This window comes from Cylas formicarius, unplaced genomic scaffold (genome assembly GCF_029955315.1).
Source record: "Cylas formicarius isolate icCylForm1 unplaced genomic scaffold, icCylForm1.1 PGA_scaffold_5__7_contigs__length_24384050, whole genome shotgun sequence".
In the NCBI taxonomy this organism is placed as follows: Eukaryota; Metazoa; Arthropoda; class Insecta; order Coleoptera; family Brentidae; genus Cylas; species Cylas formicarius.
In genome coordinates this window covers 22,092,948-22,117,412 of record NW_026844341.1, presented here as the reverse complement: position 1 = coordinate 22,117,412, position 24,465 = coordinate 22,092,948, and the positions used below count along the sequence as shown (strand labels likewise).

The following is a 24,465-nucleotide window of genomic DNA, read 5'->3' as shown; positions in this document are numbered from 1 at the left end:
AATAATAAAAATAGGACAAAATAACCAAAAAAAAAATCAAAAAAACACACTTCGCGTTAATTTATTGCTCCCAATTTAAAGAGTCTAACTGCGGGTCTAGACTTCTACTTCTCTCCCAAGTCTGTAGTCGGTAGCTGCAAATTTGGAGTACTTATTATGTTTTTTAATATTGCACGGAATATTGCGAACACCCTGTAAAATACTTAAACACCTTAAATACAAAAGCTTCAGCGGTCTATATGTAAGAGAAACTACCTAAATCACAGATTTTAAATTATTGCCAATTTTCAATAATATATATTTTTTTTTAATATTTCCCGACTCCCCAGGACCCCCATTTTCAATAGGTTCCGTCACAGGGCAAAACTGCATATGTGTGTCAAATATGAAGTCTATTGCTTCAAATTTCGGACATTTACCTATCGTGTTTCAATGTTCAAAAAACAGTTGAAAATCGCGAAAAAAAGATGGATGCCGGCGTTCGAAAGTTATTCAGGAAAAACCAAAAGACGAGAACGGACAGACAAAAAAAATCTTTTTTTTCGACGCTGCTCATTTCTGTACCAACGACGATCCCACAAGACCTACCGTTACCGAGATATAAAATTTTTATACGAGCGTAGATACTTTCGAAAAATTCGATTTCATCGATTTTCGAAAGTAACAAGTTATAAATGTTCATGCAAAAATATATACAGTGCGAAGTCTGTTATGAATGCATTCATACTTAACCCTGGTAAAGCCGTTATTATGTATTAATTAAGTCGACTTATGGCTCTAAATAATTGAACATTTTATTGGTTACCAATACTCAATATAATGAATATAATAACGTAATATTCAAGTTAAATTATGCCTTTTTGTACCATATATTAGAAAACAAATTATCTATATACTACAAATGTGCAATAAGCAATCAATCAAATAAAGAAGTTTTAAAAAGCGTCTTCAATTTTTCAACATTTTTTATCTCTTCTGTGCTTCAGTTATAATTTATTTCTTGTATCTTTATTTATTTATTTGTTTAGTAAGGAGCGATTTTCTCGTCTCGCCTCGAGTAAAAACTTTTATATGTTCAGAAAAATATAAATTGGACTCCGTTAAGCTCTGAACAAGCCAACAGGATGATTGGCGATTGATCCACAGTCGATGTAGCAAGCATCCAGAAGATTTGTAACGAGCATTAAGAAACTGAAGAAGAAAAATGCATCAATTTGGTTTTCGAGGAATCAAGTTTTAAGGAGTGTTGCTCTGAAACATTCTTTACGACAGCTAAATCAGAACTAAGAGTTAAAAATAGTTTTAAACGTATATTCTGCAACCGCGCCAGCAATATTAAAAAAAAATATTTACGGCTTTAAGCTTTGAAAGCGTTTTTCTCGAAAAGCAATATGAGCTAACTGGCTGATTGACAGGATAAAACCTTCAACCTTGGACGACGCCGGTGGCTCGTATCAATTTCCATATAGAGAGGCGCATCCAAATTCAATTTCACCCAAATCTCTCATACGCGGCCAAAGAAAAACTTAAATTACCCGACATCGATTATACTGCCGGTGTAAACGGATTCAAAACCACGTATACAGCTTTTTGAAATACACAGCCACATACTTCACTTTCGTTCTGTCGGCGGCAGCTTTACTCCCGTGGTAAAACGTTTTTCTTTGGGGCGTCGCAGATACTTTTCAGTCAGACAATGACGCAAATTTGAAACGGACCAACATATACATCAAAATTTACTATACTTATGCAAAATCAACACTTTGGTAAGTGGTTTTCCATATATTTTCCTAAAAAACGGAAACGTTCGTTATTTTGTCACAGAGACAGTGGAAAATTGAACTTTGGGTATCTGGTATTGGACATTCACCAGGACGTTTTTGCTTCGTTTTAACTGTGTAGGCATTTTCAAGCAAAAAAATTTGAATGACTTCTTTAGTTCATGATGAATACGGTATTTTTCCGTTTGTTCGGAATGGTAGTTGATGTTGTCCACCACAACACTGTTTGCTGAAATATTTTGAAGCCATTTTTCAGAAAACCCTTTTTCAAAGAACCTTTGCTTCTTTGACATCTTTTGCAGAAAGCAACAAAGGGTTATCTAAAGTCAGTCCATCTTTTCTCGACGGTATCGTGGCTATCAAATCAGATCTCATCTAAATATGTGATGGCGACGTTTTTAGCACGAATGTCTTGGATTTCTCTCAAATATCTTGTCCTCCACTCCGAAATTCCTCCATCAAAATTTGTCTCTAATGGATGGTTTTGTAGTAAAAATCAGTTAGCCGTACGAACGCACGCAAAGTATTTTGGTAACTGTCAATATTCAAAACACTACGCAACTCTTCATGTAAAGTTTTAATTGTTAAAACAATATTCTTCCGATACCCACCATGTATCAAGCAGCTTTCATGGACACCATTCACGACTATGTCACGTACTGTGACATACGGTCATCTCGGATGGTAATTTTATCGCTCCATTTTCCCCAGATGTCGAATTTAGAAACAGAATCACATTTAAAATAATAATTTTGGTACATATGGTACCTCAATAAAAATGGCACACTGAGTCTTGAAAAACAATTGAATAACAGTAAGTTCGTTTTTTTTTTTGTTTTGAGTTTTTAATATAGGAAACCAACCTATCTAATAGGCAAATTCAACTTCCCTAATATAAATTAATATAACAGGTTAATCAAAGAAAATTTCCTTACTCTTAAGATACAACAGTCCGCACGGCACAGTTCTTGGTGGCTAACATTATAAATACGGCCCTGGCTTATGGTACCAATAAGGGTAAAAACGATATATCGTTAGACAAACTACTTCTAATGTATTTGCTTTGACAACTAACAATTTCACTAAGTAAAAAAACATTGCGTTTACGCTTCATGTAGTCTTGATCGAGGCATACCATTAGTGACCAAGCTTTTCAGCATAGTTAAAGTATAAAACTGTCAAGTTGTTGGAGATTATTATTAACGTGCGACCGGAAGAACGGCTTAATTTTCCACTGTTATGAACAGAATGTGTCTTGTGTTATTTATCATTCGTCATTTGTGGTAAGTCAAAACCATAAAAGGTTGTAAAAGTGGTATATGGTCCGGCGAACTCTAGTTTTAATCTATTTGCTTTTCCAACTAAATGCATCCCTCCGGATTAATTATCATTCGTCATTTGTGGTAAGACAAAACCATAAAAGGTTGTAAAAACGGTATATGGTCGGGTGAACTCTACTTTTAGAAAGTAATCGCGTTTACGCTACATGTAGTTTTGATCAAATTTTACTATTAGTGTCCAAGCTTTTCAGCATAGTTAAAGTAAAAAACTGTCAGATTGTTGGAGATTATTATCAATTTGCGACTGCAGAAAGGACCTTATTTTCGACAGTTATGAATAGAAAGTGTTTAGTTTTGGTTCCGGATTATTTATCATTGGTCATTTTTGGCAAGTCAAAACCATAAAAGGTTGTAAAAATGGTATATACTTACTCAACATTTTAACGACCCTATTCTGAGCCTGGGTGTGGCGCAGTCTCTTTTTGGCAGACTCCGCGCTGTACGCGGAATTCCCGGTCGCCGAGTTGCTGTTGTGGGTCATCGACGGCCTCTTGGCCGTCGACTTCTTCAGCTGACGCCCGATCAGGATGTAAAGGACGGTGATCAAGGTCATGGGAGCGACGAAGAACACGATCGTCGATACCTGGAAGGAAACACGAGCGAACTGATTCGCGGGTGGTGACGCTAGGGGGCGCAACGATTTACCTCGAACGCGTGGTCGAAGATCTTCGACACCACCGTGCAGTGGCTGTTCATCAAACCGTCTTCGCCGTGTTCGACCTCGATGCCGAACTGAATGGCCTGAGGTACGGCCAGGGTCAAGGCCACCACCCAGATGGCGACGATGATGCGGATGGCGCGCGATAGCTTCGACATGGTGTGCGACAGGAACGGGTGGCAGATGGCCAGGTATCGCTCCGCAGTGAAGGCGGTGATCGTTAACACCTGCGGCAAAGGAAAGAGACGCGCTCAATTTACCCGATCAACGCAGTGTAATTATCGAGGCCGGTTTCCTTGGAAAGCCCATCATGCGAAAACGCCACGAGGTTGCCTGTTTACGCGCTTCATAGACAAGCCAATTGGAGCAAGAGTTTTTGCTCGATTCGCCATTTCGTACATTAAACTTGCAGGGCAGAGATCATTAACAGAGTGTTAGGAACGGCTCGTTGAAAAGTTATTGAGGTCGTGAATATGAATCGTTTTGATTAGATTTCTAGATCTGCTGTTCCTCAGTTTTCGCAATAAAAAAATAATAAAAATGTTTTTTTTTTAATTTATTTCGAACGTTCCTGTATGTCCTTACACGAAATGACAATGGCGATAAAGTACGTAAATCTTTCGGTCGCAGCAAATGGTAGACCGTGGACTTAAGTGTGCTATCCTTAGAGATAATTTCGTCTCAGGAAAAATCTGAAGGAAAAATGCTAAATTTGGGCACAAAGATACACAAAGAATTTTAAAGATTTTAAACATGTTAAGTTTCCAGGCTGAATTTTTCTGAGGACTTCGACAAGACGAATCATAATAATTTATTGTCAGTCAGTATGTGGCTTCTTGATATCAGTTTGCTGAAACAAAGAAAGGTATATCTACAGAGTTGCGACTCATTTTTTACCACAGTGCTTAAAATTTTATTATAGCCGGGTGTTCATCCGTTCGTTGTTCAACCCTGGAGTAGGATCATTCGCCTGACGTTTCGCCAAAATATCACTTGGCATCTTCAGAGGCTTAAACTTAACTCTTATTATTAGACGATCCAGCGTACGAACAAATATCCACCGATCCAACTACATATTTGGATAAAACAACGAAGGCCGAAATCAATTCTTCAAAAATCAGCAAAGGCCAACAGATACATCTCCTCATCCCAAGAGAAAAATCATCACGATGTCCAAAACTTTATGGTTTGCCAAAAGTCCATAAGTCAGGAGCACCACTAAGACCAATAGTCAGCTCAAAAGGGTTGCCGTTACACCAATTAGCCAGGTTTTTAGCGAAGCAACTACAACCCTACGCAGAGGAAGCGGAATCTTATGTCAAGAACGCGAGCCACTTCATCAAACGTATACAAAACGTAGATGTTAGACCCGGAGACCTTCTAGTCAGTTTCGACGTCATTTCTTTATTTACCAACATACCAGTGGACGAAGCATTGGACATCATCCAAAGGAAATACAATGTACCAATAGATACCATGGACTTAACCAGACACTGCCTAAAAAACACATATTTCATCTACAATGACCAAACAAATAGAATGGGCACCGATGGGATCACCTTTATCCCCTGTAATAGCCAATCTCTTTATGACGGCTCTGGAAAAACGAGCAATAGAGACAGCGGACTACAAACCAAAACTATGGCTACCATATGTAGACAACACTTTCATCATCTGGAACCACGGGATGAAACAACTACGCACATTCCTGCAACACCTAATCGAAGTTCATCCGAAGATCAAATTTACAATGGAAATCGAAGAAAACAGCCAACTGCCGTTCCTAGACGTTACTATAATAAAAAAGGAAACCGGACACTTAGGCCACACAGTATACAGGAAGCCGACTCACACCAACCGTTACCTGAACGCCAATTCACATCACCATCCGGCACAATTACAATCAGTGATCAAAACATTGATCACAAGATCACAAACGCTGGCAAACGAGGACCACAAAGAGGAAGAAACAAAAACTGTACAGGCGGCCTTGAGACAGAAGAAGAAGACAAACCTATTGCCAAAGCTCTCCTGCCTTATGTCAAAGGAACAACAGACAAAATAAGCAGAGTCCTTAAGAAAAACAAAATAGCAACAATCTTCAATTGAGACAAGAAAATTGCCAATGTAATTCCATCAGCAAAAACAACAATTCCACTGGAGGACCAAGGAGTGTATGAAATACCCTGCAAGAACTGCGACAAGAGCTACATTGGCCAGACAAACAGAAGGATACAGGTACGAAGAGAGGAACATCGCAACGCTGTAACCAAAGACGAAAGAACTTCTTCAATAGCCCAACACGCAAGGAATACTGGACACACAATAGACTTTGACAACACGAGGACAATTGCCAGAGAAGAACACAAATATAAAAGAATAGTCAGGGAAGCTATCGAAATAGAAAAACACCAAAATAACCTAAACACAAGAGACGATACGCAAATAAACCCTGACCTTGACGGGGATGAAAGTTGGTATTCATTTAATGAACCAAACTTTCCAGAGGGAGGAAATTGCTCCCATATTATCCCGAGCATAAAAAAAATAAAAAAATACTTTTTTACTATGAAATTAATAATGTTTGGGGCTTTGGGGTTATACATAAATATACAAAAGAAAGTTCAAACTCGACAGAAAACAACTAAAAGTAGATTGTTTCCAAATAGAACCCGATTTGATACAAAAAACGCATAGTATTTTATGGCAAGCACCATAAAATATTATGCGTAACACCGGGTTTCATTTTTGGTGATATTTTACAAAGCACGAAGTATGTAAATGCACATTACACTTATTACAAACGTAAATTGTGTGGCGGATTCTACATCTCCTTCGGGCTTTATTAGCATGAACAATCATGACGTGACCTTGATTATCATAACGCACTTCATCTATGGCAGGTGCAAGATTTATTTGGGTAATTGTTTTATCAATTTTTCAAATAAACTTCCACAAGCTACTTTTTACATAACTTTTTGCTGAGTCGAAATTGCTGACGTTTCGCCAATCATCCTGTTGGCTTCGTCAGAGCTTGACTGAAACTGGTTTTGTTTCACAGATAGAACCAGCGGTGCATTCACGCACCAGTAAATATTTTCAAAAAAAAAAGGCATAATCACTCTAGTATTTCCAATGTATGTGTTCTGCGATGTAATTTACATGCTGTAAACTTAACAAAAATGGCAATACAAATCCAAAATATTTTTTTTTACTATTTTGAAAATGTGATACAAATTTATGTACCGCTTTTGTTAACTTTTGAAGTCATATACAAGATCTTTCCTTTACACATAAATTAGCGATTTCTACGGTTTTATGTCCTTTAGTAGTGATAATAATAAAATTTCAAAATGGATGTGCAAAAATATTTCCTGGATGTGACAAAAAAATGATGGAATAGGTGGTGCATTAACGCACCACTGGGACAAAATGGGTCAAACAATGGACGAAAAATTTTGAACGGTGACGCGAAATCTGTCCGAAGTTTCGCATGTAATTAGAATCATTTCCGAGAATTTTCCGGCACTAAAGTCAATTGAGAATATACCCACGCGGATCTACGCCGCAGAAGGGAGCATCAATCAAGCTCGAATGTCGCTGGCTAATTGGGAACTTATTTTCCCGTGGACTTAATGGAATGCACAGGTCGTGTTGGTCGCCATACGTACATTTAATGGTAATGAAAATTAGCAACACGACTTGTATTAGTTCATAAGGAAGCAAAATTTTTCTTCTTGGTTCCCTAATTTGCAAAAAAATTAAAAATACAGGGTCTTTAATGTTTTTTAAATTCGCCAAGGAACTTTCTAGGTACGTTACTGGACATGATGGAGGTCTAGTTAATTCTAACTAAGACGTCATTTAAAATAAGACCATCATTAATTTCAGCCAATTTGAATTAAGGATATTTAGGACTACAATTTCGCGTCAATATTGGGATCGATTTCTCCACGGACGATGTAAATTAAAACATTCTGTTAAAAGCTGCGGGAAGGCGAATGATTTCAATGAATGTTGAGCGGCAAATAAAAGAAGTTTTTTTAACGTCTACACCTTCGAAGTGTGACGATTCGTTAGTTTAGGATATAGAAAGAATATAGCTATTTAATTCTACATTCAAATATGATAATTTACAGTTGAATAATATAAAACTTGATACAGAAATATATATTTTTGTATTTAAAAAATTTAAAAAAAAAATTCCAGTTGTAAATACACTTTTTTATGTATATTTTTTATGATAATTGTTTATTTACCGTTTGCTCCGTATATTGTATAAAAAAAGGGATCATTAGATGGGACGTGCGTTACCCCATACGAGGCGGTGGTCCGCCTTTAAAAAAAGACACATTATTACTGTTCAATTAAAAAATTTCCATAATTTACCATAACAGCTTAAAATTGTATAAATATGTATGCGTATCGTCTGACTATCGTTAAAGTTTAAATTTATTGCTTCAGAATATTCCGTTTGTGTGTCGTTTTTATACGATTCGCCGCCATTTTGATACCCGAAGAACGAAAATAGAATGTAATATGCAAAGCGTTTCGCGAATATAAAACAGGAAGATTTTTTTCGCGATAACTGTTACATGTTTGAATGGTATCCTGTTTTGGAATTTTGTTTTTTTTTTTCATTTTTGCCTTCCACCATCTCTTTTTTTAAAAAACGTACGAGAATATATTTCGATTCCCGGCCGACAACCCTTTTAGCCTAGAGAAATTATGGGTTGCCTACTGTCAAACATTTAGTTTAGCATTTTTTTATAAACGTCGAATAAACATCCTAAAAAACTATACAGGGTGTCCTTTTTTCTATTATTCGTAAAACAAAATTCAAAATTTGTTTGAAATATAAAATATTAAAATCATGATTTTTTTGCCTTGATTATAAAGCAGACGTGGAAAAAAGTCCCTCAAGGCCCCGCTGTCCTCTCCGTAACTGACTGGGCAAACAACCGCTAAGCTGGAGTATTTTGCGGCGAGCTCTCGCCTCCCGGCATTGTGATTATCGAATTCCGGCGGGTAGAAATGTTCAGAGAAAGTAACAATGTGGAAACCGATCAGTTTCTAAATTTTGAAGTTAAAGAAGTTGGCGATTCGAGGAAAATTGAGTTTGCCACCAATTTTACTAAGTTTCCTCGATATAGGTGCGTCATATTTCGTTTTATTTTTGTTCATTTCTTCTATGCCAATAAAATGCAATTACCAAATACGAGGTGTGTTCAGAAAGTTACAAACAATCAACGATGAGTGAGTAGGTGCATTATCATGCAAAATCCATGAATTGGACATTTTTTTCGTATTGATCTTCGAAAATGACGCAGAACTTCAAAGTAACACTTTTATGGACCGTACGACGTTGTGATAAGAACTCCGGATAAACTACGCCGATAAACAGTAAGCAAAACTGGGTTCTCCCATCTTCAGCCACTTCTGTAACAGTGACGACGAATTTTCAATACCACTTTCTTCAATTCTTTCATCAGTTATTGACATATGGGGCGTCCAGAGCGAGGTTCATCATTGGTGTCTTCTCGGCTATCTTGGAACAGCTTGTCCAACTTATAAACATTTTTTTTAATTAAAGCAGATTCACTATATGCCGTTGTCAACAGTTCAAGTATTTTTCAGCACTGTATTCCATTTTTTACACAAAATTTTATGCAAATTCTTTGTTCCCAAAAAACAGAACACAAAAAATATCGAAGATCGAATGTACGCAGTCACCTTACTTTTTGATCACACCTCGTATAATAATACATACAATTTTCAGTTCACTAAATTAAATTATGTACGTACATGGTGAACATTGCCTGTTTTATTAGGAGTTCAGAGTCGATTTTATCACTAATAATTATTAGAGTCCCATTTTTGTTTAATGGTAGGTTCGTTGGTTTATTTATATCGTATACCGTAAATCCTAAGCTATCATGTCACAGGACATGCGACTTAAATGGGCCGGATATACTGGGGACATTGTGTACTATCTGGGTAATGAAGTAATGGAATAAATTGATTTTATTTACTTACGCGTTTAAGTAAAAATCCCTTTTAAAAAACTTCGTATATTTGGTATCACTCCGATCCGTTTCCCGGCCCTCAACAATACACGTTTTTGCAAACGGCACCATCATCGTGGGCCCCATAAACCCGTTTTCCCCATTTTTTTTTCAACTAACTGCGGCGATTGCCGTTCGATTTCTTTCTGGCCGTCGACCGTTTAATGCCGCATAAACCGTACAATACTTTTCCCAATTAAATTTACCCCATCACCTTCCTGCGCAATCGGGTTAAAATTTCGTACCGCCACCAAACTCTTTCGAAAACTTTTCGAGTGTTTCACGGGGAATTACACCTGAGAATGGCAAGCAATTAATTCCCGTTGTTTGCCCGCAGTAGGGATTTTTTGTTTAGGTGTGACGGGGAAAGTTTCTCATTGAACCTGTCGCATGCCCTCTTGGAATGTGCGCCACTGGTGTCGTTAGTTAAAAAGGACGGTGTCAAATTTTCGAATCCGACGGCAATTATTTTGAATTAGATTTCTTTTGTGGAATTGCAAAAAAGACATTTTAATTTTTTTACCAGTTTCTTGCTTGGAAAACTCCGCCCTCAAGCTCTGCTACCCTGGAAAATCCAGAAAAGTTTTGTTTTCCTAGTTTTATTCCTTTCGTTTGCCTATTTATTTGTTTTCAAAAATATTTTTGATTTAGATTTAGGGTGTTTTTCGATATATAGAACTTTAAGTTGGCATTACTGTTCAAGATGGCGACCGATTTAACAGCTGTCAAGTGATTTATTCTCAGTTTGGTTTGGCAATTCGTCATGAATCGACTTACGCCTGAACAATGCTTGCAAATAGTGCAAGTTTATTTCGAAAATAATGGTTTTCGTACCACGTTTACTCTTATTGTTAACTCGCATCTCCAGAGACGCCGTACGGTGCGTACAGAAGAGCTATTGCTGCCGTAGAGCGTGGCATTGAGGAAGACCCGAATGAGTCCATCTGCCATCGAGCACAGGAGTTGGATCTGTGTCCATCCACTTTATGGAAGATTTTGCGGAAGGATCTTGGTTTACGTGCTTACAAAATCCAACTCGTGCAAGAATTGAAGTCAAACGATCATCAAGTAAGGCGTAGATTCGTCGAATGTGCCCAAAACGAGATTGCCGTTGTTCCCGATTTTCATAAGCGAATTTTGTTTAGCGATGAAGCGCTGGTTGAATAGCTACGTCAACAAACAAAACTGCCGCATTTGGAGCGTAGCTAATCCTCAAGTGTATGTCGAAACACCGTTACATCCAGAAAAACTGACTGTTTGGTGCGCTTTATGGGCTGGTGGAATCATCGGTCCGTACTTCTTCAAAAACGATGATGGTGATCGGTATACAACTATGATTACTAACTCTTTCATTCCTGAATTGAATAACGAGGATGTCCAGGAGATGTGGTTTCGACAAGACGGCGCAACGTGCCTAATTTCACGTTTTGTACCTGCGAATTGACCTCCAAGATCTTGTGATTTGACACCGCTAGACTACTTTCTGTGGGGCTATGTAAAGTCATGGGTCTATGCGGATAAGCCACAAACGCTTGACCATTTGGAAGACAACATTCGCCGTGTTATTGCCGATGAACAGCCACAAATGTTGGAAAAATCATCGAAAATTGGACGTCCAGATTGGACTAAATCCGCGCCAGCCGTGGCGGTCATATGCCAGAAATCATATTTAAAATGTAATGCCATAAGATTACCTTTCGGATAAATAAAATTCTCTATAAAAAACTCTTTTATACAGGAAAGATAAAGAACGATTCTAAGCGTTCGACTATCATCGGACATTCTAATAGATGTCATTATCTGTTTCAAATTAAAACTTAGTGGTTCAAATATTTTGTAACGCCGTCCGGTCTGACGATAAATTTAAATTCAGATCCCCTCCAAAAATAACGTCATTGCGATACAAATCTGAAAATCTGTTTTCTAGAATGTTCAAACAATGTCCAAGTTTGTAAATCCTACTTCTCTACATATTAAACTTCAAAAAAAAAACTTCAAAAAACTTCAAAAGCAAGAATTTATTTTCACGTATTTTCCTTGTTTTTTGAATTTTTTAAATAGATAACTTAAGATGACAATTTTTTACTTAAATGCCAACACCGAATATTTTTTATATAGAAAAACCTATTTTCTGTATAAGTCCTTCCAACCTTGAGTGGAACAACTGAATGGTGTCCCAAAACGTGTTGCTTAATGGTTTTACATTCTCTCTTCGAATGAGTTGTGTTTTATTTCAAACACGACGTTCGTTTTTTTTTTACAGACTAAATAAATTATTTTAATTGGCATGTTTTACTTTAGTATGAAGCGTACGTAACGAAAAGTAGACGATTTATATGCCGCATAAATTTCGTGTGCGCGGCACTGGCTCGTTGTGAATTTGATTCCGCGAAACGTGGAGGAAAATAATAACGGTTTGTCAAAAAGAACTCTCTCCGTCCAATACGTTTGAGATTTTTCTTTAAAGACAACACAAAACTAAAATTTGTTACTCAAAAATAAAAAAGAATTATCGAATATTTTTACGTAGTCCGTACAAGGAAAACGGTTTGTTTTGACAATAAAATTAGCTACCTAAATGCTGTTTGTATACCCAATATACGCCCATAAACTCGAACGAAACAGCCCTGTGGGGGTCTCCAACAACGGGCAAAAAGGGCGCTTACTGGATGGAGTGGATCTCCAGCTTGGATATGAGTTCACAATACTGCTCTTAAACCAACATTCATCCGAGGAGAAGAAAATACGGAAGTGGGAAGTGTTGGAGGAGGAAACTTTAACTGAACACTAGTACATCTTTTTTGAGGTAGGAACTACAAATGCAAAAACGAACAATTTTTGACTTGAATAGATGTAAGGTAGCCTGGAGTGTTTTTAGTGATAATGTACAATTAGTAAATGATCACCGACACCTCACTAGATAAATACGACGGGCTTATACTAACTGTGCTGGAAATCAGAATAAAGATAGAAGCTCCCCCTACTGGTGGACTGAGGAAATACATAAGACAAGAAGAAAATGATTCACAGCTAGAAGGAAACTAACAAGAACACTCAAAAGAGACGGTGCAAACACTAACGAGGCCGGACACATGAAAAGTGCATATAAAACGCAAAAAAGAGTTAAGAAAACTAATAAAAGAAACAAAAAAGCATACTGGAAAGACTTATGCCGAGAGCTTGACAACAATGTGTGGGGGGATGCGTACAAGATAGTAATGAAAAAGTCTCACAATTTGACTCCATATGATCTAAGCCGGGAGCGGAAATCAAACTGGTAGTTGGTGAACCAGAACCTGGAGTAGCGCCTTTTACAGAAGGCGAACTAAACTGCATAAAAAGCGGAAGGGCCCCTGGGCCGGATAAGTCAAGGGCAGTAAAGGAGCTGGCTAGAATTGCACCTCACTTGGGCGTAGTAAATCTATTGTTGCAAAAACAGAAATTTCCAGAGGAGTGGAAGGTCGCCAAACTAGTGTTGATATTAAAAGGGGGCAGGCCTCCAGAACAAACAAGCTCCTATAGGCCGCAGTAGAAAATCGATCTGAGAGGCGGGCTTGGACTATTGGAGCCCTAGAAGTGGTATTGAATGAAGCGGACGAGTTTGGCAAGGTATGGTGTGCTTTGGTCACACTGGATATAAAAAATGCTTTCCTTCGTATACGGACCGTCTTTGTATATGGACCGTCTTCATAGAGGGAACACTTTCATAAATAGATTGTTTTTACAAAGAAATTATAGACTTATATAAACAATCAATTTATCTTTTTTTTTTTTAAATACTCGCTCTACTGCGCTCCGGTCGTGATTAAACTGTTTGAAATAATATTTTTATATTTAATTAATTTATATTTAATAAAATTAAATAAAACTGAATGCACATGTTTTTTTAGACACCCGCTCCGCTCGTGACTAAATTGTTAAATATAATATTTTTATGTTGAATATAATAGTTTGTTTTGGTAAAAGAAAATTAAAATTGAAATAAAATTTTTTGGGCACTAATGAAGTTTGAAATACATATTTTCGAGTTTATTATTATTATGTATTATTAATTTATATTTAATTATATTTAAAAAAAAATAAATAAAATGAAATGTGGCAAAAATTATTTTGTATTAAAAATGTAAGTTAAAAGATTTCCTTTTTCGTAAGATGTTTGGTATGTTTTTTTAGGCACTCGCTCCGCTCGTGACTAAATTGTTGAATATAATATTTTTATGTTGAATATAATAGTTTGTTTTGGTAAAAGAAAATTAAAATTGAAATAAAATTTTTTGGGCACTAATGAAGTTTGAAATACATATTTTCGAGTTTATTATTATTATGTATTATTAATTTATATTTAATTATATTTAAAAAAAAATAAATAAAATGAAATGTGGCAAAAATTATTTTGTATTAAAAATGTAAGTAAAAAGATTTCCTTATTCGTAAGATGTTTGATTTGTTTTTTTAGACACTCGCTCCGCTCGTGACTAAACTGTTGAATATAATGTTTTTATATATAATTAATTTATTTTGGTAAAAGAAAATTAAAATTGAAATAAATTTTTTTTGGCACTAATGAAGTTTTAAATACATATTTTTGAGTTTATTATTATTATATATTATTAATTTATATTTAAATATATTTAAAAAAATAGATAAAATGAAATGTGGCAAAGATTATTTTGTATTAATAATATAAGTAAAAAGATTTCCTTATTCGTAAGATGTTTGTAATTTTCAGCCATATTTTCGGAAATTTCTGACGGTTTTAACACCTCTGTTTCGATATTTGAATAACAGAGTTTCACCTCGAAAGTACACCTACTATAAATTGAAAATGGTCCAATTTATTGTTTAAAAAATTAAATGTAAGTTCAGTTTCCGTTGCTGCTCTATATAAATATATCTCACCTCGCATTCTGGAGTATTGAGTAAGATCAATTATTTGATCGTAAATAAAATTAATCGAAAGTATTTCTTGGAGGCGGCCCGAAACGAAAGTAACGACGCTACGGTGAGGTGTCCGAAACGTAGGATGTTTTATGCATCCTCCTTGGACGGCGGCCAAGTGGGACGATCCTCGGTACACAGTACATTAGTTGCGGTTTTGTTGTGCAGAATTGAATCGTTGTCACAATTTACAAGCGGGTTAAAAATAGGTAAAAATTTCGTTACGCGTGATTCAACGCGTTCCGCTCCCAAGGATCGGGAATTTTCGCAGAATTTTTCTGCCCCGATTGGTTTCGTATGTCGTCCGTGTTTGATATTTTCGGAACGTTAATAACACGCCGGTATTGAGAAACCGCTACTTGTACGTCACACCCTGTCCCAGCGCAGATTGGATAACTCGATAGTGATAAGTACATATTTCGTTTTTCCTCTTCTATCCAAAGAATACAGATATACTTTCGCCACTCGTCGAGAGATGGCAGCACAGTGTAGACCGTTTGTCCGAAACGCCGGCATTCAGGCAGTTAAATTGAAATGTTTCGAGCGCATATTACGAATTATGAATTAGAGGTTTAAGCCAGAGCATCCACAATTTTCATTGTTCAACGATATCAATGAGATACAGGTATAGTCTGTCGCAAAGGGAAATATGTTGTCTTTATCAAAGCGAAGTTGTTATTACCTTGGACTGAAGAACTGAAGAAGATGAAACCAATATAAATATAAGCCGATTTGTAGATTTGTTTGTAAAATGGGATTAAGGCACCGCACAGATTACCCACTTGGAGGTTTAATTACCTTAAAGAAATTAAAAGATATAGATTAGACTACAGATCCATAATTTACCTTGATGAAACGTGGTTCGATACTGCATCCGAAGGATGATTCCACCAAAAACTTACATTTCTATCCAAAACAACGTAAATCCTATTACAATTATTCTCAATGACAATTCTGATAGTAAATCAGAATTAGATTTAGATATTTAGAATAAAATAGTATATTACGCAACAAGTGCGGTAAACGGCTTTTAACTTAGGAGTTTATTTCACACGAGCGGAGCGCAGCGGAGCGAGTGTTTAATAAACGAGTGACTTGAAAAGTTTACCGAACGTGTTGCACACTATATTTTTTCTACGACCGTTAGTTTTTGGGTACATATTCGCAAAACAGTCGCTGACATGACCGTCAGAATTCACAAACGTGAAAATTCGGGAAATATCTCCGAAAACATCCGATTGCTCCCAAACCCGTGCGGTAAAATCCCGGAATTGTCCGAAGTGACTCGGATCCGTGGGAAACGAAACTGACGTGGCAAAGTGACGCTTCCCGCACGCTAGATCGGTGCGTAATTAGGTATTTTACAGACGGGAGTAGAAAAATGTAATTATGTATTCCTAGCTATCAATTTATTGTATATATTTAATGCAATTGTTTTTTCTTAGTGTAATTTAATAACATTATACCCACCTAAATTAACTTAAAAAAATGGGCAAAACCAGATAACCAGGTAACTTCCATATCGGTTTAGAACGTCCTTCGACGTTGTCCGACACCTAAACTCCAACCCCGTCGATCTTCACAGAGTCAGATTTCTTTCACTCACGCATTTATGCATAGCTTTTTGTCACTCTAGTTTTGGCCTGCCTCGTTCTCTTCTACCTGTTGATTGCCTTTTCGGCCATCGGGTATTTGACATTCTTTCCACGTGTCCGTACCAAGTAAGTTGTTTTTTCTCTATATCCTTCTAATCCCATCCGCTGTTTTATGGTATCGTTTCTTATTCTTTCTCTTCGTGAAATGCACATTGATCTTCTAATTGCATCCATCTCGACAGCCTCAACCCTTTTCTTTACCATTGCGTCATAGATATAAAATTTCCGTTTCTTGGATATTTCTTTGCTCCATAGGATGTCATTCAGAGCTCCTATTACTTTTTTGGCTTAGACTATTCGTTTTCCTATTTCTTTTGCATCTGTTCCAGTGTTGCCGAATGCGATGCCCAGATATTCATATTCCTGACATTGAAGGATTTCTCGGCCATTGCCTAATTCCAAATTGCCGAGTGAGTGAGTTCCCACACATAGATACTTTGTCTTTGCTATGTTGACTATCAAGCCCCATTCTTTATACTCCTCCATTAGTTTTCGAATCATATATTGCATATCATCTTTATCATTGGCTACTATAACTTGGTCGTCTGCCAACTGAAGAGTAAACAAGCATCCACCATCAATTTCTATTCCCATGCCCTGGGCCTTTTTTTTCCATTTTTTTAGCGCCATTGCTTGTAACTTCCATAATTCCGAACAAAAATCAGCACCATGAAGAATGAAACAAAAGGAGCGTACGTGGGCATATATATGTTATTATAATTAGTTGAAATTTCTATCAGTATACCGTTTTATGCTTTGGGTGACATAGTTTTGATTTTTTTTTGCAATAACTGATTCTGTTAGCATTTGCAATATTCATCTTTTTTCCCTTATTATAAATATTATATTATATATCAACTAACAATAATTTGACGGCCAAATTGTTACTGAAAATCATAAGAGCGATATGGTTTTTGGAGTTTAAGTGCCAGATTACCGCGCACGTTATCGCGAATACCGAATAATTGGCCTATAATTGCTGCGTGGCGGTCGATAGGTAATCACCGGACGCGTACGATATTTGGAAAACTCGTTTAAATCGTCCCAAAAAGGACGAGTTTTTTTTTTTTGAATCGATAAATAATCCCCCTTTAATTTTCGTAATCCCCAAACTTGATCCATATTTGAGTTTCTAATTTTCTCTGCGCCCAAAAAAGTTCCTTCAAAAGTTTGTAATGGCATAAAAAAACCGTTAACAAATTCCGGTGGCCCGTTTTAACAAAATATACGATGTGTATATAGGTTGTCTCACTCTTGACAGATTTTGAGGCATTTTCCACTTTTTTTTACTTTAGATTGCCAGTATACTAGTTAACGGTAGAGTGATAACTTTTGCGATGTGCGGCTTGTTTAGAAAATCATGATTTCGTCGTCTTGTTGTCAAATGTATTTTTCATGAAACATTTTGACAGGTATTTAACACCGCTGTCAATTAACACATCGCGTTCCTATACGTAAATGAAAAAGTTTTTTATTTGTAGTGTAAGACAACCTTGAGACGCCACATTACATGTATTTATGAAACATTGACGTTACGCTGACAAACAAATCATTCCTAGAAAAGAAGCGGGGATGCGCCTGGTTTAATTTGGTTCGCAGTTTAGTTCTTCGACACTCCTTAGTTAATAATTTTTTTTTCAGAATTTCATTTGAATATCTCCATCCACTTCATGTCATATGTTTAGCCACGTAGCCAAATTTGCAGCAGCCTGTATATTGTATATTGAAAAAACCCTATCAATTTTCTAACAATTAATAGAATATCTCATTCCGATTACAATGATGTAACATTTAATATTATAGTCCACTCGTTTTTGGCAAATCGGTAAAAATAGGAAATATTGATATTATTTCAAAGAGTGCCCTGACTGACAAATAGAAATATGTTTATGTTTGACATATTACCAAATTACGTAAATAATGTCATTCTTGTTCGTGGTCATGATATGCTTTAAGTATAATTTCTGAACGATAAAAGTGCAACCGCAGCTAGCTAGGTTTTATCCGGGGCGCCGAGCTCCCCCAAAACAGATATTTCCAAGGCTGGCAAAAAAATTTATAGAAAACTGTAACGTATAAAATGGAAGCTGAATGCAAGACATCGTACATCATACAATTAGTGTGTATGAGAAATTTGTTCAGGAAAATGCTGGTCACATACAGCAGTATTTAGAATAGTTAAAGAATTTTTTACTTTAGTATGTCTTGCCATTTTTAGTGTTAATAAGAATAAGATATTCTATTAAACACATATATAATATACAAGGAGTTACTTAGAAAAATTTGATGTAGGGTTGTACGTCAGAAAATTGATAGTGTTTTTTTGTATACGTCAATTGGCAAGAAACTTGGCTACTAACCTTTACCTTGATATCTCTAAAAACAAAAAAGTTACAGCCAATTGAAAGGTTATCAAGATAAATTGCATCATTATTATCCATTGTTTAATATTAATTCAGTAACCAATAAAATTTGACTTCGTATTATAAAAAAAAAACTGTAGAGAACAGAAACGACAGAAAGAGACGGAGACTGCTATTTCCGAGTTTTCGAACTCTGACGTCACGATTGACAGGCGGGCAGCGCCCCCAACTTTTTATTCATAAAATCCCCACTCGTTTCCCATTCGAAATTTCGTCTTCGATTCCCGATCCGGCCTACATTTATAAAATACCCGCTAAATAATTGCCTACAAATCGTCGAAAATATTTTTGTTTTACTCTCGGAGAACGGTGTATACCCGTTTAATGTCCCGCGCCGTGTTTATTTATACGCGGTATCCCGGAGGTAGAATACGAGAGAATTTTTTTAGATCTTTCTCCAGAAAAAAAAATCTCAAGTTTACGTCGACAATAAATTAGAGGTGTGCGATTTATGTGTGTTAGCCTTCGGCGTTCCTGTCGGTGTTTTATCCGCCCAACTCAGATTAAGTTCAATTAAACCAAATAAATATGTATCTGTCATAAAAATATATTTGTTAACATGCTATTATAAAAATATAAAGATATTGCAATACATGGTGAACAAGTTGAAATCACTATAGAAACTCCCAAATCCGCAATAAAGAGTCTAAAAATTGGAAAAGCACCAGGTCCTGAAGACATTTACCCTGAGTTGCTCAAAACAGTTGCGAAACATTACATATTATGCTAACTTATATTTTTAACCTGTGCATTAATGGAAATCCCGTTCCAGAAGCATCAGAAACAGCTTATATCACCCCAATTTACAAAAAAGGCAATAAGAAGCATTGTGAGAATTACAGAGAACTGTCAGTGACTAGTAAGATGAATGAACAGCAAGAAGAGAACAAAGTGACGACAACTTATTCCGCCTCAAGCAAATCATTAGCTTAGAATATAATACCGACAACAAGACCTTGGAATATCCTAAAGGATACAAACTTGAATCATATATTCATTGGTGCATTGCAAGATTTGTATAATGGAACAAGTTAGGGAAATATGTCACCAAGGAAAGGAAAGGAAAGAGAAGAGACTTTCCAAAAAAAAAAAAAACACAATTCGTCATCTGTTTTTTTTTTTCATTATTTTCAAATTATTTGCGTTTACGTATTTGACCACAATCTCTTGCTCTATCTGTATATGAGTGTACGTGCGTGACGTTTATCTCATAAATGTGTATATTCCGATGTAATTATTACTGCAATAATTTACATATCATTTTATATATCAATATTTTCGTTAAATATTTGTACGAACAATATCGAGTTCACCGGTTAGTCGTAAGCCGCTGTTTTCAAAACAAGTCAAAAAAACGTTGGTTGAAATAGAAGGAATAAATATTATATACCATTAACCGCTTCTGCAGTTTTTTTTCAAATATTGCTAATGGCGAAATATATAAAATTATTGCCCTCCAGTAAGAATTTCTTGTATATATTTGAAAAGGTGGGCCCGATTAGAAATTTGGAATTAATTTTTCAATTTGCTTGCAATTCATAAACGTTTTTAATCTAAATTGAATTGAATTGAAACTGAATGAAAGACTGAATCAATCGCGAAACAGGTCGGCACAATGGGCGGCAAACCTACTTTAAAATTGAAAACCCGTCAGGTTAAAAACTATTTCCGGTACCCGCAATTTTTTAATACGCACACTGTTGCGATTTAATTTTTCCAGATGTCGAAATTTCAAATTAAAATCTCCAAAGTCGACGCTGAACTTGACATTTTCCCGAAAAATTAATTTTTCCCGTTGGACAAAACATACGCGGTGAGTGATTACTTCGACCAAGAGACCTCCGAAATCAACGATCAGATACAGAATTTATTTAATTGATTTGGATGTCGTACATGAAGGGTACAGTGAAAAATCTGTACATGTCACCTTAATTTTAAACCGAGTAAATACCATTTTAATGTTCAAAACGAATTATTTTTATTCTAAAATTAGAAATAATTCAAATGTTTCCAGAAAACTGAAGGTTCATTATATCAAAATTTCATGGTCAGAGTGCTAAAGCTTAAAAAATAGTGTATTATGTAACAAGTGCGGTAAACGGCATTTGTTAAAAAACTCGTGAGTCAAAAAGTTTAGTGGTGCATACTATACTTTTTCTACGACCGCACTGACATGACCGTCAGAATTGACAAACGTCAAAATTCAATGCGTGGGAAATATCTCCGAAAACATCCGATTGCTCCCAAACCCGTGCGGTAACATCCCGGAAATGTCCGGAGTGGCTCGGAATCACGAGAATCGAAACTGACGTGGTAAAGTGACGCTTCCCGCACGCTAGATCGGTGGGTAATTAGGAATTTTACAGACGGGAGCAGAAAAAAACTTTTAACGAATTTATTGCCAAAAAACGTCATACGTCATCAAGAACCAAGAACCAGCAATGTCACGTTTGTTTTTATAAAAAAATATAGGGGACAAGTAGTGTTTTTATAAATTAATTGTGTATGTTTAAAATTTATACATCAGCGTAAGTACTTAAACATTACTCATTAATTATGTGCCAGGTTTTTGAAAAATCTCACCGTCCTTGAACTACAAAATCCCATGAGGCTTATCAGGTCTACAAACTTTACGACTTGAAAGCGGCAAAGGTAACAAAAGTTTTTAAATCGTATCACTTGCCATCGTATACTAAAGGCAGCATAAACTCTGCATTTTTCAATCCTGTGTTTGTGTGTCAAAACGTTTTCTTATTATCCCAGACGGGATTGTCCGTTGTAGGTCGAACGGTAGTAAATAGGACGTAATAAGACGTGAAAAAAAAACGTTTTTTTGTGACACACCAATTCCAAAGTCCTAAGTTTTTGTTACATAATTTACAAAATTTTTATTTTGTCCTCCTGCAGAGTGGCAAAAGATTTCCAGTTCTTCAATATCCTCTTCTAAGTAAGATGAAAGGGAAATAGAAAAGGAACCACTTCTTTTGATACTTTTTTAGCGATTCCATCGCGATAGGTGACCAGAGAAAGGACAAGTACGTTAATGCCGTTCATAATGTACATGTTTTTTGCAAAATCAATGCAGATGACTCCCCTTTTGTTAGTTTTTTTTTTCCGACAATAAAACATCTCAACCTTTCTCTTATACAAATCATTCATTTAAGTTAATTTTCTAATCTCTCTCATCCACTTGTTGCGCATACGCCGACACCCACTTCCAATTTTTAATAGTGGCAGTCAGTCAGAGTCTTGTCGTGTTGCTATAAGCTACGTAATAAAGTTCTTGCTGTTTAAGCCCCGAAGTTTGTCAATAGTTTCTGAGTTCCCCCTCCGCTGCACCACGTGTATATAGTTTTAGACATAGGCATAATCATTTGCCTAAAATGTCTATATGCCTACGATAGTTCCCTTTTTCATTTTATGTAAATTATTCTATAATATTCCGCCATTCCCCTGTATGCTAATTTCCGATAAGTTTTCATATAATATGTAGATAATTTCAGGCATTCAATTTTAATCGATTATTTTACTTTTGATGTAAAACGGTTAACATCGAATGGCGACACACACTCTTATAATTCTAACGGTTCAATAGTACTCGTTAACAACACATTGCGCATTACCAAAACTCCGGTAACACTGTGACGTAATGCGTGCATTCTGCTCAGAACAACAATAACGAGTAATCTGGGCTAGTGGCCATATTTTGCTTCGCGCACACATCACCATAACCTGCCGAATACCATCCTGACCATTTTCCGATAAGATGAATCTCTTACTTTTTACAAAATTTCTTAATTCCTCCTGCGTCGTCCCTTCACCTTCGGCACTGTACTAACACACAATATCGCGTTTTACCACAAACCGAAACTCAATTTTACGTACTCTACGCGCGTTTCGTCAACCAAGTTGGCATCTTCAGGAGAAGATTAAAACTGTTTTAATTTAACCGTTATAAGAAAATTATGTTCCTGGTGATGGACTCTACGTCGAAACTAACCGTATATTGACGCCGACAGGTCGAAGGGCAGAAAACGATGATACAGGAGCTTTGTTCCCCTTTACGGCCGTCGTAGTCTGTCGAAAAAAAAAACAACCCCGGTCAACATCTCGGGGCGTTAATTTTAACTCGATCTTTTCACCCGACCCTCCGAAACCTCCATTACGTGTCAAAAGGCTAATCGACTCTCGGAAGCTTTACAGTGGACCACAGTTTTTTCTTTATTTTGGGTGCGAAATGACTAGGTTTCAAAAGACTCCTCTATTTGTTCAACTTTTATGCGAGTGATATTGTATTTCGTCCTCGGATACTTTTCCCGATTGGTCCCGATTCTGAAAGGCCTCTAAGGTGTCTTAAAGGGCGATCTCTTTGAACCGAAAATCACGCTGGGATTTTTTCATTTTATATATAACACTTAACGCCAAACCATTTTTATGACAAAGAGTCCATGTCTTCTAAAGCAGTACTCTTTTCCCGTCTCACTACTAACATTTCCATAGAATTTTTTTATTCCCTATAACTATGCTTTGCGGTCGCTTTAATAAATACATATTTGGCTGCATTTCATTTTCTCCAAAATGTTAAACAAACCTCCAAAACCGTTACCTGCTTTTATTCGAAACATTTCCATCTTTGAGTTTACTATTACTCTCTATTTCACCCCATAACGATGTTCAGATTTATGAGGATCTAGCGTTTTCACCGTGAATTTATAGAAGATTTATCGATAATGTCTCAACATTTAATTTAATTTGTGCATTTTGGATTAGTGCATTAAGTAAAGATCGCTAGTAACTCTTTAATTAGTCAGTTAACAAATGAATTTGTTTTCCTACCTGATTTTTCGGGGATTTATAGAGTATTTATGAGGATTCAACGGAGATTTAAACATTCTTAGATGCATGAGAATGTACATGATTTAATGGGAATGTATTTCGAAAATGTTGCATTGGATAGTCAGTTTTGGTTAGTTTGCTGGCTTTACTGGGAATGTACGGTCGATTTAGTTCTGATTTATGAGGATTTAGCGTTTCCACATAGTGATTCACTGTGAATTTATAAAAGATTTATTGATAATGTCGCGGCATTTAATTTAATATGATTAATTTGCATTAGTGCAATAAGTAAAGTTTGCAAGTAAATTTCTAAAAAATAAATCATCAGTTAGTCAATTAACAAGTGAATTGGTCTGTTTTTCTACCTGATTTTTCCGAGATATATAGAGCATTTATGAGAATTTAACGGAGATGCATTTTAAAATTTCTTAGATGCATGAGAATGTACATGACTTAATGGGAATGTATTTCGAAAATGTTGCATTGGATGGTCAGTTTTGGTTAGTTTGCTGTATTTACTGGGAATGTACGGTCGATTTAGTTCTGATTTATGAGGATTTAGCGTTTTCACATAGTGATTCACTGTAAATTTATAAAAGATTTATTGACAATGTCGCGGCATTTAATTTAATTTGATTAATTTGCATCAGTGCAATAAGTAAAGTTTGCAAGTAAATTTCTAAAAAATAAATCATCAGTTAGTCAATTAACAAGTGAATTGGTCTGTTTTTCTACCTGATTTTTCCGAGATATGTAGAGCATTTATGAG

The 24,465-nt window shown here is 36.1% G+C and overlaps 1 protein-coding gene across 1 annotated transcript in view; it reads right to left on the bottom strand.

Annotated features, from left to right (window-relative positions):
- LOC132702586 (pyrokinin-1 receptor-like) overlaps positions 1-24,465 on the bottom strand; it is an 83,760-nt gene that overhangs the window by 22,328 nt on the left and 36,967 nt on the right. The window contains exons 3-4 of the mRNA XM_060671330.1: positions 3,767-4,006; positions 3,494-3,704 (exon numbers count right to left, since the gene is read on the bottom strand). Of these exons, the coding sequence (XP_060527313.1) occupies positions 3,494-3,704; positions 3,767-4,006 (451 nt within the window). The remainder of the gene's footprint in view (positions 1-3,493; positions 3,705-3,766; positions 4,007-24,465) is intronic.